General features: G+C 41.0%; 1 protein-coding gene across 1 annotated transcript in view; it reads right to left on the minus strand.

The window, feature by feature from the left end:
- Positions 1-19,924, minus strand: part of Aatf (apoptosis antagonizing transcription factor) — a 91,677-nt gene that overhangs the window by 12,159 nt on the left and 59,594 nt on the right. The window contains exons 10-12 of the mRNA XM_028772454.1: positions 18,352-18,419; positions 15,896-15,976; positions 9,413-9,484 (exon numbers count right to left, since the gene is read on the minus strand). Coding sequence (XP_028628287.1) covers positions 9,413-9,484; positions 15,896-15,976; positions 18,352-18,419 — 221 coding nt within the window. The remainder of the gene's footprint in view (positions 1-9,412; positions 9,485-15,895; positions 15,977-18,351; positions 18,420-19,924) is intronic.

Raw genomic sequence — 19,924 nt, forward strand, 5'->3', positions numbered from 1 at the left:
TTGGAACCAACTTCAATTTGACAGTTCAAATTCTCTAGTGTGAGAGGCCAACAGCACCAAACAAGAAAAACAAAGACATAGCCGTAATGCTTTATTTTCAACCCAGGTTTGAGTTTGAACCAAGTCTTAGGCTTGAACTTGAGAGTGTTCCTTTGTCCTCTCTGCTATGGCTCTCCTGTCTGTGCGGGACACCATCTTTAATGATGATCTATGGGGATCCTTTCCCCTCAGCACTACCAGGGGAGGTCAGACACGTGGCAACACTCTCCTGAGTATCAACAAGTGAATTATAAACTATGTCAATCCCAGTTAATGCAAAGCTGTAATCCTCTTTAACAGAGATCAAATCACTGCCGTGAGTTATGTTTGCTCAGTAATCTGATAAGGAAGAGAAGGAGCGGCTAATAAAAGAGTAATGGGAGCCCTTAATGATGCTGGTAAAAGGTAGCACCAGTTAGAGCGGGGCTCTTGTTCTGCTGATTAGATCAGTGTTGCATATCTGCCCAGACTTGTTTCACCTGTCAGAATAACCTGTGTCTTCTTAGGAGATAAGAAACCTCAGAGAAAACATCTGTATTTTAACCATTCTTGCCTAAAGTTCTTACCTAACAGAAAATGCTGTAAGGACAGTGTTTCCTGAGGTCACGAGCAGATGAGCTCTCAATGCTGTGCAAGCTGCAGCACAGTATCTCATCAAGACCAGTGCCCGACTCTATTGAATAACACAGCACAGGAGGCATGAAAGCTTTAAGAAACCTCGTGGGCTGGGGGTGGTGTCAGGACTGCCATCAGGAGAGTGGGGAACATGCCTGCATGTGGAATGTAAGTTGCATACCCATACACAAAAATGGCAAGCCGAAGACAAATTGCCTGTAGGAATTCTATTATACCAAGGCACCTCAGGAGCAACATGGCTGCGATGTTGACAAAGCACTTTACAAGACGGGCTTACATTTGTACATTTCTTAAACTCCAGATGTAAGACAATAATACGTTCAGTACACAGTGCTCATCATCGAAGGGTCCCTTCTGGTTAACCAGCAGCTTTATACATGTAGAAAACATAAGGTTTATTCTGGGGGAGAGGATGACGCTGCTGTTCCTACTAAGACTTTGTTGGGATTTTTTTGTTTGTTTTTGCAAAGGAACCAATAATTCTAAATGCTAATGTTGCCATCATGTTTGCAATAAAAGAAAGTCAGTTACACAGAAAAATGCAATAGCCTGGACTTATAAGGGTCAGTGCCAGAGTTAACCTGGAAGGAAAATCCTCTTGGAAGTGGCAACAAACACAGCCATGCCACTTTTCTTGGGCCTCTACCAGCTGACTATTTATTGTTGAGACCCCCCTGTCCTTGCCAAGAGCAGAAACCAGTTAGTGAAGTTCAGCTATGGGTCCCTTCTCAGCATATCTCAGGGGCTTGCAATGCTCTTCCTGAAGGCATATGACTGACTTCTACCTGCACCACACATGACAAGACTTCACATCTTTAAAGTTTGTCTCCAAAGGCCTAGCATAGACAGCATAAGGCAGTGGATCTCCCCCAACCTCTCAGTGCCCTGGTTTGCCACAGAGGAAGGTTATGGAGGTTTCCTGACCATAGTAACCTCTCTGTGACCAGTACTCACATCAGGTCTGTACTCTGTACCAAAATCTGTACTCTGGTACTCAAAGTCCATGAACCAGCTTAGGAAAACCTCTACCTGTAAATCAGAGGGGAAGCCAGGGCTGGTGCAGAGTGGCAGTCCATGCCTGCTCTCCTCAGCCCACTCAGTGCTAGCTGTCTCCAGTGTTCCTCTGTGCAGAGTGTGGTAAAGTGGGACTTGCTTTCAGGCTCATGGCAAGCCTTGTGCAAAGGCACAAAGATTCTTCCAATTCAGAAAAATGTACACCTGACACACTCGTCTCCCTCAGAGTTGAAGTCACATCTATTGGACAGAGGTTATGTCAGGGTCACACAAGACTTCCACTAACAAAAGTACCCTGAAAGCACTTAAACCAGGATCCAAAATGAACCTCTCCCAAGGGGAAGTATGGCAACAGAAGAACTCAGCTGGGCTACTTTGCATTTAAAAAGGTTTTTTAAATAGATCACTCCAAGACAAAAATTTTTAGTGTGAGAAAAGAATTTGTATCAGCAAAAATTAACTAACTAAAGAACACTCCACAGGGGACTGTATGAGGGTGCCACACTGCCTGAGTGTTAAGATCCTGTGTGAAGGAGCTCTGCTCTTAGTGAGCACATTTCCGTTTCAGTCTGCTCCAACCAATCCAAACTGATTGACTTCAAACTGGACAGGGACAAGGGAGAGTCAAGGATGAGCACTCAGACCCCTCAACCACTGGGCAGAATCTAATTTAGGCCTATTTGCAGGAGCCAAGGAACACCTGCAGAGAGATGAAGGCAACCACAGACCTGGGTCAACTCGGAACTGTGGGGAAGCTGCTTCAAAACATCAAGAGCACAGGGAGTTCTGTGTGGCCTACCTACATGATACCATAGTTAGGGAGGGGAGATTGAAAGAAGTAGCTAGGTGCCAAAGTCAGTTCAGAGCAGAAACCACCAGGGAGAGCAGGTATTTTACTTCACATATTCCAACAGACAGTATCAGACCCTTCCTTATGCCACCAAATGAAAATGTTGTTGATACAAAGCAATATAAGTGTACTGTAGAAAATTCAAGTACTACAGAGACAATACAGTAAAAGAATCTTTTACTTCACCCCACTCCCCAGTAATAAATTAAAGGCTTATTTCTTACCTCCTAATAAGGGACATATGAGTTCTATCACAGAATAGGTTAGCCCGGAGGCAGGCAAGAAAACGACAATACTTCTTCACTCCATGTTGTCCTGTCCCTTCCCCACTGGTAATCACTGAGCAGACACTCTCATATGTTTACACACTGTGGTACAGACACACAAGGATAGCATATGCCTGTTTAATGTTTGTAACTTTTAAATTTTAATTTAGTCATTTCATTTTATGTGTGTTTTGTCTGCAAGTATGTATGTACATTATATTAAAGTTCACACTGCATGCCTGGTACCTGTGGAGTTCAGAAGAGAGTACCGGATTTCCTAGAAATATAGTTATAATTGGTTGCAACCAGAATGTAGGTGCTGGAAGCTGAACCTGAGTCCTGTACAAGAGCGACAAATGTCCCTAACTGCTGAGCCACCACTCCAGCCCCTTAGTTCTTATTTTAAACTATAATAAGTGCTACAGGCAAAATTTCTCATCAGTTAACAGACTGTCCTGGACATCTTTGCATGGCACTACAACTATTTTGGTCTTTTTTTTTTTTCCTACCTTTTTTTCCTACAGGTTATACAGCACCAACATGAACATCTGGAACCTGTACTTTGTTCTGTTGTCAGAGTGCTGGGAACTGAACCTTCAAGGATGCCAGGCAAGGGCTGTATCATTACAATGGAGCCCAGCCCCTGAAAGCTGAAATGTTTGAGTACCAACATGTTGCTCAAATAGCTGGCCATGTGGCTCCTTTTTGATACCAGATTTTCTCATTCTGGAGGCAACTGACAAAGTCTATGTAAATACTGTCAAACCTGGAAAACTCCTAAGTCTTCTGGTTCTGAACATTTTGAATAATGGAGACTCAACTTGTTTATTTTATCAACTCAGAAATGGAATTACAGTACCAAGTGTTGAGTAGGTTCTTTTCCACTGATGTTATGTTATACAACTCTGCTTTTTTTTTCAACAGTTGCTCATAATTTCATCTAAACAATTTTATCTAACCAGTCCCCTATGGATAGTTGGATTATTTGTTTTTCAAAATTATAAGCAATATTGCAATAGAGAGCCTAGAACAAAAGCTCCTTACATACATATATGTGCAAACATTAACCAATAACTCTCCAAAAGGATTTGCTAGCCATACATTCAAAACAGTACATGAAAGTTCACCCCTCATATCGTCACTACAGGTTACTAGCAAAAGGGGAAAAAAAAAATCTCATCTTGACTTGCATTCCATGACATTTTTACTGTATAGGTTTTAAGCTGACACATGTTCCCCGTGGTCACTGGGACATGAGGAAGTTGTAGACCCTCTACTCACAGCAGAGCACCATCAGATGGACTTGGTCTAGTTTGTCTTTTTTTTTTTTTTGGTTTTTCGAGACAGGGTTTCTCTGTGTAGCCCTGGCTGTCCTGGAACTCACTCTGTAGACCAGGCTGGCCTCAAACTCTCGAACTCGGAAATCTGCCTGCCTCTGCCTCCCAAGTGCTGGGATTAAAGGCATGCGCCACCACCGCCCGGCTTAGTTTGTCATTTGTTAATGCATCTGGTTTCTGATATCTTTCTCAGGGGAACGTATGTGCTCAAGTTTATTAATAATTCTCCTTATGATTTCTGGTCCCTGTATCATACTTATACAGTCCTTCTCTAACTCAAAATCAGAAACAAAACACAACACTTGTTTAACTCTCTGTACTCTCACACCCATGGCAAAAATGACTTATCTGTAAGTTAGTAAAAACGGAGCTATTCACTTGAGGAAGGCAGTGCAAGGAGTCAGTGACATTCAAACAACCGTGAACATTCCCATCGTGGCATAAAAATGACACAAAGCTGAATGCTACCACATGAAGGCCACACACAGTGGCCCCTCAGTACATATGGCAGACTGGCTCCAGGATCCCTGCTCCTTCCCCTAAGATGTCAGAGTCCACCACTGCAATGACACTGTCTCCCTACCCACCCATGGGGAACACAACACTGCCAACACCTGCAGCGACTACAGTTCTGTAGATAAAACAGTACAGCATTTGTACACTCTTCTGTCAACCACTAGAGTAGCATCTCTATTCACTACTGACTTCAGTGTGAGCTATGGAATCACCACATTCTGTAATGTTTAGAGCTGATACCTTGGAAAAGCATGTTAAATACATAACTGTCCTCCCTCTCTGCCCTCCCTTCCATCCCCTTTTAGTGGTTCTGAGACTGTATCCACAGCCTCAGGTATGCTGGGCAACTACAGTACATCTGAGCTACATCATCAAACCCATGCACAATTTTTCTTTCCTTAAACATTTTCTTATATGAATGCATATGTGTGTATGCATGAGCACAAAACTCATGTCTGTGAGTGCAGGCACACATATGCCACAGCACCCATGTGGGGGTGAGAGGACAACCTTAGATGTCAGCTAGTGCCTTCCACCTTGCTTTATTTTAATTTTTCATACTTATTTATTGTACATATATGTGGGTATGTTTTGGGGGTGGGGTCAGAGGATGACTTTTGGAACTCAATTCTCCCCTACCACGTGGGCTCCAGGGATCAAACTCAGATCATCAATCTTGGGAGCCATTACCTTTACCCACTAAGCCCTCTTGCTAGCCCTGTCCACCTTGTATTAGACAAGTTCTCTTGTTCACTGGCATATACTTCAGGATAGCTGGCCCGTTGAGCTTGTAGGGATTCTCTGCCTCCACCTAACATCTCATGGTAAGTGAACTGGATCTTGAGCTACAAGACCACTGCCAAGTTCCTTTATCTGAAGCTAAGCTTCTGGGAAGGATGCTGGTTACCATTATCTAACAACAACAAAACATCTTTATCCCCCATAAAAACCATACAACCCTATCCCCTTCTCCTTGGCTGCTCTATCTGACCTAGAATACATTACACACCTGACCATGGAAAAACTAGAAAAAGGCTGCTGCAAGAGATTCTGGGGGAGCTTCTACTCAAAACAAGAGCCCACAGATATGGCTGGCACTACTCTTTCCTTTCCTTCTTGTCTCAAGTAGATGTTTAGTGACTAAAGCTAGCAACCACCTTGGGAACACAAGGGCTGGGGGGAGACCGAGACTTCAGCCCTAGCATTACTGGCTCTGGGAGGAACTCAGGCCAATTTGCTCTGCAATCAGCAACTATGTTTCTTAGGCAGCCAGGACCAAATGATTCTAACTGTCACACTCATTCTCAAATACTTTTTTTGGTTTTGGTTTGAGATGAGGGTCTCATTAAATGGGACAGACTGGTCTTGAATTCTTCATCTTCCTGTCTCAGTTTCTGAAGTGCTAGAATTATGAGTGAATGCCACCATGCCTGGCTTTTCAAATAATCTGTAACTGTAGTATGTAATATACCATCCAAAAGGATAAATAGGATCCACTCCCCCTGTGTTCTGTGTATGTGTACGTGTGGACACACACACACATGTACCTGGAAGACATCCAGAACTATTGGAGCAAGAGTTATGGGTGGCTATGAGCCATCCACCTGATGTGGGTACTGGGAACTGCACCTGGCTTCTCTGCAAGGGTAGTGTATGTTTCTAACTGCTGAGTCACCTCTTCAACCTTTTTTTTAATTTATTTTATTTTATGTGTGCATGTGTGCTCACAGATGCCCATGGAGGTCAAAAGACCTTGGATCCCCCCCCAAAAGTGGAATTCAGTCAGCTGGTGAGCCACACAACCTGGGTGCTAGGAACCAAACTGAGGTTCCTTGCAAGAACAAGCACTCTTAACCGCTGAGCCATCTCTCTACCCCCTACATGAATGTTATTCAAGAAGTTTTCTTTTACGAGTACAAGTGTTCTGCCAGTGTCTATAGAGGACACAAGAGGGTGTCAGACCCTATGGAAATGGAGTGATGGACAGTTACAAGCCAGCATGTGGCTACTGGGAATCTAACTGAGGTCCTCTAAGCCACTGAATTATCTCTCTAGGATCCAAGTTCTACTTTAAAATACTTTTATTTTTAAAACTGATATGCATGCATGTGTGCCTGGTGTGTAAACAATGCACATGTGAGTGTAGATTCCTGCAGAGGCTGGAAAAGTGGGATCCCCCTGGAGCTGGAACTGCAGGCAACTGCCAGTCATCTGGTGTGGTTGCTGGGAACTGAGCTCAGACCTTCAGGAGGAGCACATCTCCCAATGACTAAGCCACCTCTGTACTGGTCCCCATGCACTCCTGAGTTCTTGACCCTGTCACCACCACTCTCAAATGCTGGGATTATAGGTGTGCACAACAATGCTCTGCTTTGTTTACTTTGGAACTTTTAAATGACCAAAAAACAATAAAAATGCAACCATACCTAGCAGTCATTTACAAAGCACTTGAGAAAAATGTAGCTACAAAACAGATCCAAGTGTATGTAGGATTATAGACAAGCTGCTTTGTGTTCAAACAAACCGAATGGCAAACAGCCAACAGTGTGTGGTCGAAACCTGTAGATCTGCTATCTTCAGGCACAAGACAACGTGATCGGATGAGGTTTGGAAGCAAGTCGAAAGGCTACAATGTGAGTTGGGAGACACCTGGCAAAGCCAACACCAGCCTACAGTCAACTACTAAGAAGACATTTGTGATAAAATAATGTATCTACTAGTCAGTGAATGGCTAAATGATAAAAGATATTGTCATTTAAATTTTAAAATTTGTTTTAATGACATAAAAATGTTCACAGTATAAAAAATATTTATAGAACATAATTTTAATTCTATGAAAAAGAAAAGCAAGAACAAGCTGAAACAACATACAAACAAACCCCCAAACCAACAAACCCTGAATGGAAACATTTTGAGTGTACACATGTGTGCCCACAAGTTCCCTGTGCTACACTGTGAGTCCCTCGATATAAGAATAGGCAGAAATAATGAACAGCATTTTACATCCAAATCTGAATACCACTGATAGGAAGGGCTTCATCACGAAGGGGCAATTTCAGAGCAAGCACAAGGAAAGTAAAAGATAAGCTTTGAAAGACCCCACATGGTGGAGGCTAACCTGTTCCAGACCAACCAGGGATATGTAGTGAGACCCTCTCTAAAAATGAACCATCAAAGAAAGATAAACTTTAATTATCATGTGCAAAGAATAAGGATATAAAGAATGTTGGGGTCATACCAGAATGATACAACCAGGCTCGAAGGGACTTCCACCAATCTGTACAACTTTAATATCAAAATAAATGATTCATCAATAAGATAGGAAAGCAGGAATTCATGTTGCTATAATATTCTTCCTCCTCTTCCTATACCTTCCTTGGCAGAAAACTCACTACACAGCCCTAGATGGTCTAGAACTTGCTATGGAGTCCAGGGAAGCCTTGAATTTACAGAGATCCACTTTCCTCTGCTTTTCAAATGCTGGGAGTAAAGAGTGTGCCACACATACACAGTACAAAAAAAAATAATAATAGTAATAATAATAATAATTATTATTTAATTATTATTATTATTATTATTTTGGTTTTGTGAGGCATAATTTCTCTGTGTATCCCTGGCTGTCTTGAAACTCACTTTGTAGACCAGGCTGGCCCCAAACTCAGAGATCTGTCTGCCTCTGACTCCAGAGTGCTGGGATTAAAGTTATGTAGCATGCCCAGCAAATTATTCTGAAGAAGAAAAGAAGAAAAGAAGAAGAAAAGAAGAAAAAGAAGAAGAAGAGGAGGAGGAGGAGGAAGAGGAGAAGGAGGAAGAGGAGGAGGAGGAAGAGGAGGAGGAGGAGCAGCAGCAGCAGCAGCAGCAGCAGCATGCAATGGCAAATACCTCTAATTCCCTCATTTGGGAGAGTAAGGCAGGATGATTGTCCTGAGTTTCAAGTCAGTATGGATTACTCAGAGAGTTTTAGCTCATCCAAGCTAACAGTCTCAAGAAACCAAAACAAATTAAAAACTAAAAAAAAAAATAATAAAATAAAGCAAGGCATATGGCACATCTCTTTAATCCTAGCTCTTGAGAGACAAAGGCAGGCAGAACTCTGAGTTCTAGGCTAGCCTGGGCTACACAGTGAGACCCTGCCCTAAGATAAATAGATAAACAAATAAAATGTTATCTCTGGATAACAATGAGCATCCACACGACCCCTCCATATATCCTATCATTTCAGCTTTATGAACACATACTTCTTTTTGTTTGTTTGTTTGTTTGTTTGTTTGTTTGTTTTTCGAGACAGGGTTTCTCTGTATAGCCCTGGTTGTCCTGGAACTCACTCTGTAGACCAGGCTGGCCTCGAACTCAGAAATCCGCTGGGCTCTGCCTCCCAAGTGCTGAGATTAAAGGTGTGTGCCACCACCGCCTAGCCATATTTCTTTTATTTAAAAAAAAAAAAAAAGACCCCCAATCCCCAATAGTAGCTTCAACAAACACAACTGAAGCAACACCTAGCATATGCATACAGCACACACAGCGCACTGCCTCTGCCACAGAGAGGAGCAGATGACCCAGGCAGGTAGACTAATGCTGAGAAAAACAAACCACTAGAGATAGTGTTGAGATTTATGGGAATTTTGATTGGGCTTCACAGTAACCATGGTAGTAAACACATGTGATAGACCTTGTTATGATGCCAGTGACTGGCTCTAACTGTCACTATCAGGCTCTCCCGAGGCCACTTGAGACGTACAAGTACTGCTGCTCACCTGGCATCATCGTTCATTGCAGTGTGGTCAATAGGTGCCATGAAACTCAGGAGCTTGCTAAGGACATGGAACCTAAATAAAGCAAGAAGAAAAAAAAAAAAAACAAACAGCAGTATTAGTAACCACTAACTTAGCAAAAGAAACATATTTTACCAGCTAAATTCCATGACTGATCCCATGAACTTTGGCTCCAGAGTGGAGTAGGGTAAAGTTCACAGGCACTTGCAACTCTCTTTTTTCTCACTTAATGCAACAGCAAACAGTCTGGTGCTAGAACAGTCACAACAGCAGGGCTGTGGGGGCACTCGCCTCTGATCGCAGGTCTTGGGAGGCAGAGGCAGGTGATCTCTGAGTCTGAGGTCAGCTTGGTCTACAGAGTGAGTTTCAAGACAACCTGGAAAGAGAAACCCTGTCTCGAAAACACACACACACACACACACACAGTGAAAATGACAGATCAATACAGATCCCTTTAGCTCACATGGAGGAAAGAACAGACACAGGTGAGCCTGTGAGCATGCACACAACCCTTAAACATGATTCCAGACAAACTGATGAGGACCCAGCTACCCTGGCCTCCTCCTTTGTGTGCATTTTAGTTTTCAGTGTCATGACTGTGACGTCACCTATGGACACGGGAACAGGCAGCACCAGGACACCCTCACTCATTGGTACTTGTTCCCAACAGGAGACTCCTCTAATCCATTGTCTCCACAGGATTCTGCTAGGTCCTTCATAGTATCATCTTTAGCTGAGGGAGCAACAGCTAAGTTCTGAGCAACTCTGGGGCCAATCTTTAGTTTGAAATGCCATGAAATTTAAGCTACTTCACCAGTACTACCTGACGAAAGATAAAGGTATTTTTGTGTACAATCATTTGAAATTTATAGGAAAAATATACTAAATACATATATCACTTAATACTAATCGAATTATACCAAAGAATTACACAACGGACCCTTTTTTATTCTTCCTATTACAAAAAGCTTGGATGTCTTTAAACATAACTAAGCACAAAGACATATATGTAAAACTTTAACTTGAGCAAAATGTTTACAAACAAAAAATAAAAACAAAAAAAATCATGCATGTAATTATTTCAGTTTCAGAAATAATTTTACATATATCAAATAATTACCTATTGAATCACTCATATCTAAATTGCCCAAATTTCATTTTTTTCTTTCTTTCTTTTTTTTTTTTTTGAGACAGGGTTTCTATGTATAGTCCTGGCTGTCCTGGAACTCACTCTGTAGACCAGGCTGGCCTCGAACTCAGAAATCCGCCTGCCTCTGCCTCCCAAGTGCTGGGATTAAAGGCGTGCGCCACCACCGCCCGGCCATTTTTTTTTTTCAACAAATGAATTTAAAAAAAAAATACAGAATGTCTTTCAATCCAAGAATAACAGAAAAAAATACATACCTACATGCAAAAAAAGTTTAAAAACCTAAAAATGAGACTAATACAGTTATCCCCTGCATACAATATTTTGTTTGGAAATGCTATATAGTCAAAGGCAGACACTATCCATATGTCACAGGTCACAACATCTAGTGTTGTGTAAATGTGCAAGTAAATCACATAACAGGTCTTCTCTTGGTAACAACAGATGACTATACTTAATATTCTGCATTATCTTCACAGTTTCAGAGGTACTCTTGTGTCTATATAATTTATTTAGTGTCATATCAAAAGCCAATTATACAGCCCCGGCTCTTTATAAACATATTATACAATGGAAAAATTAAGGGTTTTTACATTGTAGCTCAGCCTGGTCTCAAACTTGAAACAGTCCTCATGACCTGGCCTCCAGGGTTCTCCTCAAACAATTTCTTTTCTTTCTTTTTATTTTGACAGGGTCTCATTATGTAGTTCTAACTAGCCTGGTTGGCCTCAACCTCGCAGAGACCTGTCTGGCTCTCTTCAGACTTTTTTACCCACTGATTTAATATCTACTTATGGGCCTTATCTGCAAAATGTATTGCTATGTGGAGCTGAGGAGATGGCTCAAGGAGTAAAGTGCTTGATTTGCAAAACAGAGGACCTGAGTTAGCATCCCAGAATCCACTTAAGGGCTAGCCAGAGGGATGCACCTATAACCACAGTGCTAGGGGCAGTGAGGTAACAAGAGGATCCTGGAAACTTGTCAAAATGGCAAGCTCCAGTTTGTAAAGAATAGAGGAAAACAACTGATGTCAACTGCTGGCCTCCACATGTGCATGTGTAGGCAGACACACACACACACACACACACACACACACACACACACACACACACACACTTTTTTGTAACTGGAAATGAATTATTTGCTGTGTCATCTGCCCACTGGTAATTTTTCTACTTTTGGTAGACATTGGACAACATATTAACTGGTATCCTAAAGGCTAAACCAAACAGTAAAAATTGCACTTAGAGGCAGGTCTGAGGCCAGTCTGGTTCACTGAGAGGTTCAGATCAGCCAGCTACATAGTAAGACCCTATGGGGGGGGGGGAGGAAGAGGGAGGGAGGAAAGGAGAGAGGAACAAAGAGAGAAACGGAGACTGAGCAGAGAGATTCCTGAGGCATTTTTAGTGTGGAAAGCCTGTTGGCTGCTACTTCTAGTCTTACACAGCAGCCAAGTGATCCTTGGGTGGAGAACAGAGGGTCTCTGACTTCTGACATGCCAGGCACTTCTGGCTCACAGGAAACATTTCCACATCCACCGTGGTGCCTCTGCCTCTCCTCAGCTTTCTTTATGAGCTCCTCTCTCTCTCTGTCAATCTCGTATATGCTGACATTTATTTCTCAGGGTTCTATTCTTCTCATTATAGATTCATCGTATCACAATTTTGGGAAAATGGCAATTACATTGCTTCTAAACTACCACATAATAAATATCTACACCCTTCTCAATTAAAAATGTCTCTCAAAAAAAATAAGACCTCTTAAGGTTATATCAAATTCAAGATATTCTGAAACAGAATCTATTCTCTCCCTCAATAACAACATTAAGAACTAAAAATCAACCCAACAAACCAGACTGTCTCCTTGTAGCATACGCTTACCTGAGAAGTCACTGTGAAGTGCCCAGTCCTCACCTGAACTCATGTTTCATCTCCTATCTCTCACTAGCCCTTGCCTTCATAAATCCCTAGTCCACTTCCTAGTTCAAAACCCCTAGAACTGCCATTCTGTAACACAAGTGTAATGACAATATTCCTTTGCCTGGACTCTTGAAATGGCTCACTGGTCCACAGAAATAAAGCCCAAATTGCTAGTGTGGCTGTAATCTAGCTTGCACCTAAACATCAAGCCTCACTGCCTGCCACTCCTCTATGTTCACTTTAAGCCTGAAATTCCCAAAATGCTCCACCCCACTGTCTTAAGCAAGCAAACATTTGTAACACATTATTCTTTTTGCTTTCCACTGATCTAACTAGCTTCTCACAGTTCAGTGTAGTAGATGCAGCACCTGGCAATCTTCCTGTGCAGGCCGCATGCCTCAATGCTGAGCCAAGAGTATACACTACAACAGGCACCAAGGGCAAGGTTCATCTACTGACTACAATCCATAGAACAAGAGCAACTGGAGCAAGGGTGTTAGTACACCACCTTTTATTTTTAATGTTTAGTTTTGTTTTGTTTAAAGACTATCTCTTGGATGGGTGTTATCAGAATAAAATTTTTAATGTCTCTGGATAGTTGAGCAGGTGGGGATTTCAACCACTACCAAGCTATATAATTGCATTGACACCCACCTCTAACAGTTTAATGAAATTAATTTCATAAATTAAGATACTAAAAACAATTTTTATTAAAATAAAATCCTGATCTGTGGAAATGGCTTGCCAAGGAAACATAAAAGACCAGGGTCTGGCTACTCACCACCCATGTATATAGCCGATTGCCTACTCTCCTGGTGTTAAAAAGGCAGTTCCCATAGCAAACTGGCTAGTCAGGCCAGCTGGATCACCAGCTCTGGGTTCAAGTCGGCTCAATACAAAAAGCAGTTTAGGAAGATCCCCAATATCAGCCTTTGGCCTCCACACACATGTACACACATGTACACACACACACTACCCTATTGTTTTCTTTCAACTTGATAAAATTAGAAATTCTGATTCTGATCTGAGGAACAGTAGCCTCATGTTCTAACTCAGTTACCATAACAGAAGAGTGCTTGCTTTCCAAGACCAACCTGACTTTACTTTCTAAGGACTAGAAGAAGAGCCTCATGCATTCTCAGGAAGCATTCTACCAGTGAGTGATGCTTCCAGCCCAGCTTTCTTACTTTCTGCTCTGCTTGCAGTCAGAGCCAATTCTCATTCCTAGATCAACATTGCAGTAGTATCATCATTTTTATCCAAGATGTTTTCTGACTGATAAGCATCTACAAGGCTCTACAGTTAGCAGTTAGGTTGGAACTATCTGAAAGGATAAAGTAACACCACTCTAGACCACAAAGGGTATGTACAGCTCTTGGCTCTAACAATTTAAAAATTCAAAGTAATAAAATAATGTAGACATTTTCCATTCTCCTCTCTCTTTTTGCTTTATAGGAAGCAGGGTCTCTCACTGTGTACTGCAAGATGGCCTCAAGCTTTTGATCCTCTGGCTTTAGCTTCCTAAGTGCTGAGCTTATGGGTTATACCATCACAGCTGGCCTCTCAATTCTTTGAAAGAATATACATTTATTTCCAAGAGAAATTCCACTACATAGAATAAGAGAATGTTTGCTGTGCACCCGGTATCTACACATTATTTGATCCCAGGTCTCCCAACGGTTCCTTCTGGAGAAACCCTAGTAAGTTATAGTATTATATACACCCCCACTGTGCAACCTGAGCCCAACAGGAGTGAATGAAGCTGCCATTTATACACACTGTTAGTAACATCCTTTAAATACTTGTGGAGAAGAAGGAATGCCAGGTACAGAAAAAGGAAGGGAACTAGACAAGGAAATAAACACTAGGGTGGCCGACTGGCCCAGCCTTGGAAGGACGGCAACCAATACAGTAGCACTGCTTACAGGGACTGAGCACTTCTGAGAGCTCCACACACCATCTTCACCAACTCTCTCCACAAACTGGTTCTGAGTCATTATCCTCCTCATTTTACAAATGAAGAAGCCAGCATAACGAGTTCAAGTTCTCCCCTAAAGTAAGCATTAGTCACTGTCAGAGCTGGAATCCAAACTCGGGCAGTGTGGCTAGAGTCACCCGCTTCATTTCAACAGTAACAATGTCCCAAGATGCACCAGAGCTGCACATCTCAACAGTAAAGTGGAAAATTTCTAACAGGTTAGGCTGAAATGTAAGAAAAGTAGCAACTCCTGTGCACTTCTGCAAAGCCGAACCAGCATTTCCTGGTAAGTTTTAATAAATCCCAAACAAGGTAAAGTGACTATAAAATCTGCTTATGTGAAGTTGGTTCTCTCCCTTGTCTCAACAGGGTTTTGCTAGTTCCCCAGGCTAGCTTGCAACTTACAATACTCCTGACTGTACCTCTTAGTATAAAGTTACAAACATGCATCGACTAAAGATATTTAAACATGAGATAGACCCATACTTGTCTAAAGAAAATGCAATAAAAGAGAGGCTCTTTAACGATGCAGGATATACACACACACACACACACAATTTATATATAGTTATATAACTAATACAACAAGATAAATAGTTTTTGCTGAACTATCAGCAGACTCTTTAACACAGGAGTTTTTCAGAAACATTGCCCTACTCTGACCCCAAGATATAAACCTAAAAGTCTAACAACGTCAGTTCCTACTCTCTTGCTCTATCTTACATATGTTTCTTTTTTTAAAAAATGTTTTTATTATTTATTTATGCATACATGTGTAGGTCTATACGTGTATGTCTAGCTCCAGGGAATCTAGAGTTATAGGCAGTTGTGAGCTGCCTGATATGGGTGCTGGGAATCAAACTCGTGTCCTATGCAAGAATAGTATCTGCATCTTCTCCAGACTCTATTAGTTCATAGTGGAGAGTTTTCATAGAACTAAAAATACTTTATTTTCCCACAAAAATTATATTCCTCATCATCTAAGTATACTATTAATACTTTTAAAGTCCTCCACTTTGTCTTTTTAAAGATAGAATAATCATTCTGATTTTGTTTTCTAATTATTTCTTTTAGGGAAACACTAACAGTATTTTATACATCCACTGACAACAATAGAATAAAAATTCAATAAACTGTGTTTTCCCTTTTAGAATAAGAAAACAGGGTTATAAAAACATTTGCACATCATTCTGTTACTTTTATCATCCATTAAAAACAGAATCATGAGCAATGGATGTGGTAGCATATACCAGAATATTGTTAACACCTGAGGGGCTCAGGCAGGAGATTTTTTTAGTTCAAGGTCAGCCAGTCTCAAAAGCCAAAATCAAAACTAGCTTCATCAGGACAAAGATGGGACAAACAAAACAAAAGAGAAGAAGCAACATGGCCTCATGTTCATTTACTTCCCACAAACTTACCGAAGTTTCCTTCCTTTGCTGGCTTTTCTATCTACCTTCTTGCGGATTTTGCTTCGTAGTTTCTGGATTGCAAGCCACTGCCTGGGAAAATCACAAACCACATTATGCATCACCACCCACAGAAACAGTTATGAATATTGACAAATTGGAATTTTTCTCACTAACAACACTGCAGAAAGAAATCACCAATCTAAATCAAATTCCTCAAATAGTCTTGGGCCAAAGTGACTAATCAATTGGAGAGGATTTGTGCAATGGTAAAAGACAAATGGCAGCCGGGAAATTCCACAGCAAATCTGGTTAACAATGTTACTCGGTACAGAGTTGCTGGGACAAGCACTCAGTCTGTCAGTCTGCAGGAAAGCCCACTGAGTGTAAGCTGTTGGTTCCCTGTTTCGGCTTATAAAGATAGTCTCTTGCTACTGCAAGTGCTAGTTGATCTGAAAGCATCAACTGATTCTCATGTATATTCTCATCACCGCTCTCTCTTGGCTTTTTAGCCCTGGCTGTCCTTGAACTCGGCTCTACCTTTCAGGTGCTAAGGTTAAAGACGTGCACCACCATGCCTGGTTCTGTTTTCTAAACTCAGTGCTTTTGCTTCTTCTAGTTAAAACATTTACACTTACTTATTTTACCTATATGTGTGTCCTCACCTGTGCATGCCCGAACATACATTACAGCACATATACTAAGGTCAGAGGACAACTCATGGGTCTCCTTCCACTACGTGGATTCTGGGAACCAAACCCAGGTCATCTGCAAGAGCAGCAATTCAGATCATCAGACTTGGTGGCAAGTGCCTTTACCTACTGAGTCATTTTACCAGTTCTCCTTTCTAATTGCTTTTAAAGATTCATTTTATGTGTATTAGTGTTTCACCTGCATGTATTTATGTAAACTAGCTGTGTGCCCTGTGCCCATGGAGGTCAGAGACGGTGTCAGATCCCCTGGAACTGCAGTTACAGATGGATGTGAGCCATCATGTGGGTGTTGGGAACAAAGCTTCAAGTGCTCGTAACTACTAAGCCATCTCACCTGCTCTTCCCTTCTAACTTCATAAATCATCCACTAGGCTTATAGTTGTTTAATTTATATTCTCTATATAGTAATATTTACATTTTTTCGGTAATATTTCCATATGTGTTAATAAAAGATAAAGACTCTTCTTTCTCCTCCTCAATATTATCTCTTTTATTTTACTTTTTTAGACAGTTTTCACTATGTAGGCTTGGCTGTTCTAGAATTCCTTGTGTTGCTAGGCTGGCCTCAAACTCAAAAAGATCCACCTGCCTCTTTCTCCCCAGGTACTGGATTAAAGGTGTGTGTCGACACCTGGCCTCAATGTAATTTTAATACCATTATCACACCTTAAAAAAAAAAACAAGAAAACTGACACAATAAATATTTATTCTCAATTACTTATCAGTCTCCAAACACCCTAGATGGTCTCTTGTTCATAGATGATTTAGTGGGTCAGGGTCTCTATAGGATTCACGTATCTATGGTCATCTTAAGAGTCCCTCGGGAACTTAATTTTTCATATCAGGGTTGAAAACAAGCTAAAAGAATTCCCTCAAATTGTTCCTGTGAACAAATGAAAAGGGAACTTACAGTAGCAACTAGTCATCTTACCTGACTTGCACAAGGAAAACCCAACATGGGGTTGGGGGGGGGAGTCTAGGGAAATCCAATTACTGTAATCTTAATATAATCTTAATTACCATAATCTATTTTATTGTAAAGTCAGATAAATGTATAATATAATCATCAATTAAATACAATTTACTCTATCACATTAACTATATAGTGAGCACCCCTACAACATTCCAAAGACACGGGAAATATCAACAGTGCCCTACCCTAAAATTCAACTCAAAATTACTTCATCAATGATAATTTTTCATTGCCTATTCAAAATGCTGCTCTGCCCAGAATCTCATCCTGACATTTACAGCTTTTGTTTCTTTCTTATGCTTTTTCAAATTATGGCTCATGATTATTTAAATGCACTCCACTCATTAGGTGGCACTCTAAATGCCCTTCTTATTTTGAAAGCACAGGATAAACATACAAACAAGAGCCTCCATTACTTTGCATTCTATACTGACTTCTGGGTAATGTTGTCATGTTCCATTTCCAGTTGAGCTGAAGCTTCTCTGAGGGGTGGAGGTCTACACTAGGGCAGATTAACAAAGATTCATCTGAGCCAGGAACCTGTTGTACACAGCACAACAAGGAACCTGCTCTGATAGCTGAGAACACAGGTTTAGGCAGAAGCCTTTACACACTGATCAGCAGATTGCTATGGATACAAACACAACACACACTAAGGGTAAAGATTATAAGACTGATAATTATAGGACCAGTCATTGTCTTGGAGGCAAAATTAAAGGGATTCAATAGACGAAACTACTGCACAAGCAGCTTGAATGAACAGAAAACCACATCTAAGTTACCTTCCCATGGCCACTTGATCATTTGGATCCAAAGAGCTGGTCTTCCGCTCTATGAGTTCTCGAAGGAGCTAGGGAAAAAGGAAAGCAACTGAGTAATTATCATCTCCCAGTGGCAACTGGCTTAAAAGGTCATGGAAAGAATTCTGAACAGCATAGTGACCACTTTTAAATAAGAATATCCATTAATCCTTTTGTATTTATATAGTTTTCAAAGGTAGTTACCACAATAGCTGTACTGACATCCATTTGGGTGACTTATGGTGCTAGAATATCTTTCAAATGCATCAGAGTGTGTGCAACACTCTTTTCACTGTTTTCTGACCAGCTTTCCTTGTCTGATCAACAATGGATAATCTTTAAAAGGTCAGGTGTGAAGGGCTGTAGACAGAAAGGGAAACGTAGCAGCTTCCAACCAATGGGATAATGGTGCAAAATTAACTTCAGAACTGTAACCCCAGCAATGAGAAGGTCTTCCCTGAGTGAAGGCCTTGACTGCCAATAATGAAGAGTGTAGACTTCATCCTCCTACCTTCTACAACTGCACTCTGCCATGCTGGTACTATCAACTGACTTAACTAGACATGACTAAACACACACAGCCACCAAAGTTCTGAGGAACCAAAAGGAAGTCATTTGTGTTCACTCCTTGTATAAAGGAGTGGGTCTCCATTCTCTAGGGTTAACTCCATGGGGATCTAACATTATTCTCCCATTCTCCTCCTAATTCTGGCACTCCACTGCATCCAATAAAAATCTCAATCTGTAACTTTTTCACACTTAAGAATTTTCAGTATAAAGATGTCATGAAATTTAAACAGGAAAGGAGAAGAGAACTTTAACTTGCAATAATAAAATTAGGTGTAATCCTCCTATATAAGTTCTACATGCAGAGAAATGACAACAGAAATTAAGTTTCCAGACATCTGAGAAAAATCTAAAATAAACTAGTTACTGCTAACCAACCATCGATAATACATGGCTGGCTTTAAAATTTGTTTCTTCACAAAAACAAGCAATTATTTTGCAGGTAAGGCATAGTGGTTACATAGATATTTCACTAAATTAAATAGTTGAAGCCTGTGGGGAGATGGAGAAGAAATAAATTCCCATGAAAGTAGTTTACTTTCTAATTTTCATTTGTGTGTGTAAGTAGGCACCAAAGAAGTAAAAGTTTAAAAAACGTCCACTTCCATAAGATGCAGCTTTACTGCACACAGGAAAGGATATCTCAATCGCAATTAAAAATCCTACTCTGAAGTTTTCTCATTTGCTTATTTTGGGCATTATTACCACAGCAATTACGGTTAAAAATGCAGGGACCAGAGGCCACCGGTTTATTATCACTAGAAAACAGCAAGCAATTTCTCTACCCTGTTTATCTGATTGATTCCTAGCGTCTTTCTGGCAGCCAATCTATCAGTTTATCTCTCCTACTGCATCACAGTCCCTCTGGCAGCTAAATACAAGATCCAAATCCAGTGCTCCACAGACACACACCACGGTAAACCTGTGTAACGCAGCTGCTGAGCAAACAGCTGCCGCAGGGCTGAGCACAAATGGGCTCTGCTTCCTA

This window comes from Grammomys surdaster, unplaced genomic scaffold, assembly GCF_004785775.1.
Source record: "Grammomys surdaster isolate TR1022 unplaced genomic scaffold, NIH_TR_1.0 213, whole genome shotgun sequence".
Taxonomy (NCBI): Eukaryota; Metazoa; Chordata; class Mammalia; order Rodentia; family Muridae; genus Grammomys; species Grammomys surdaster.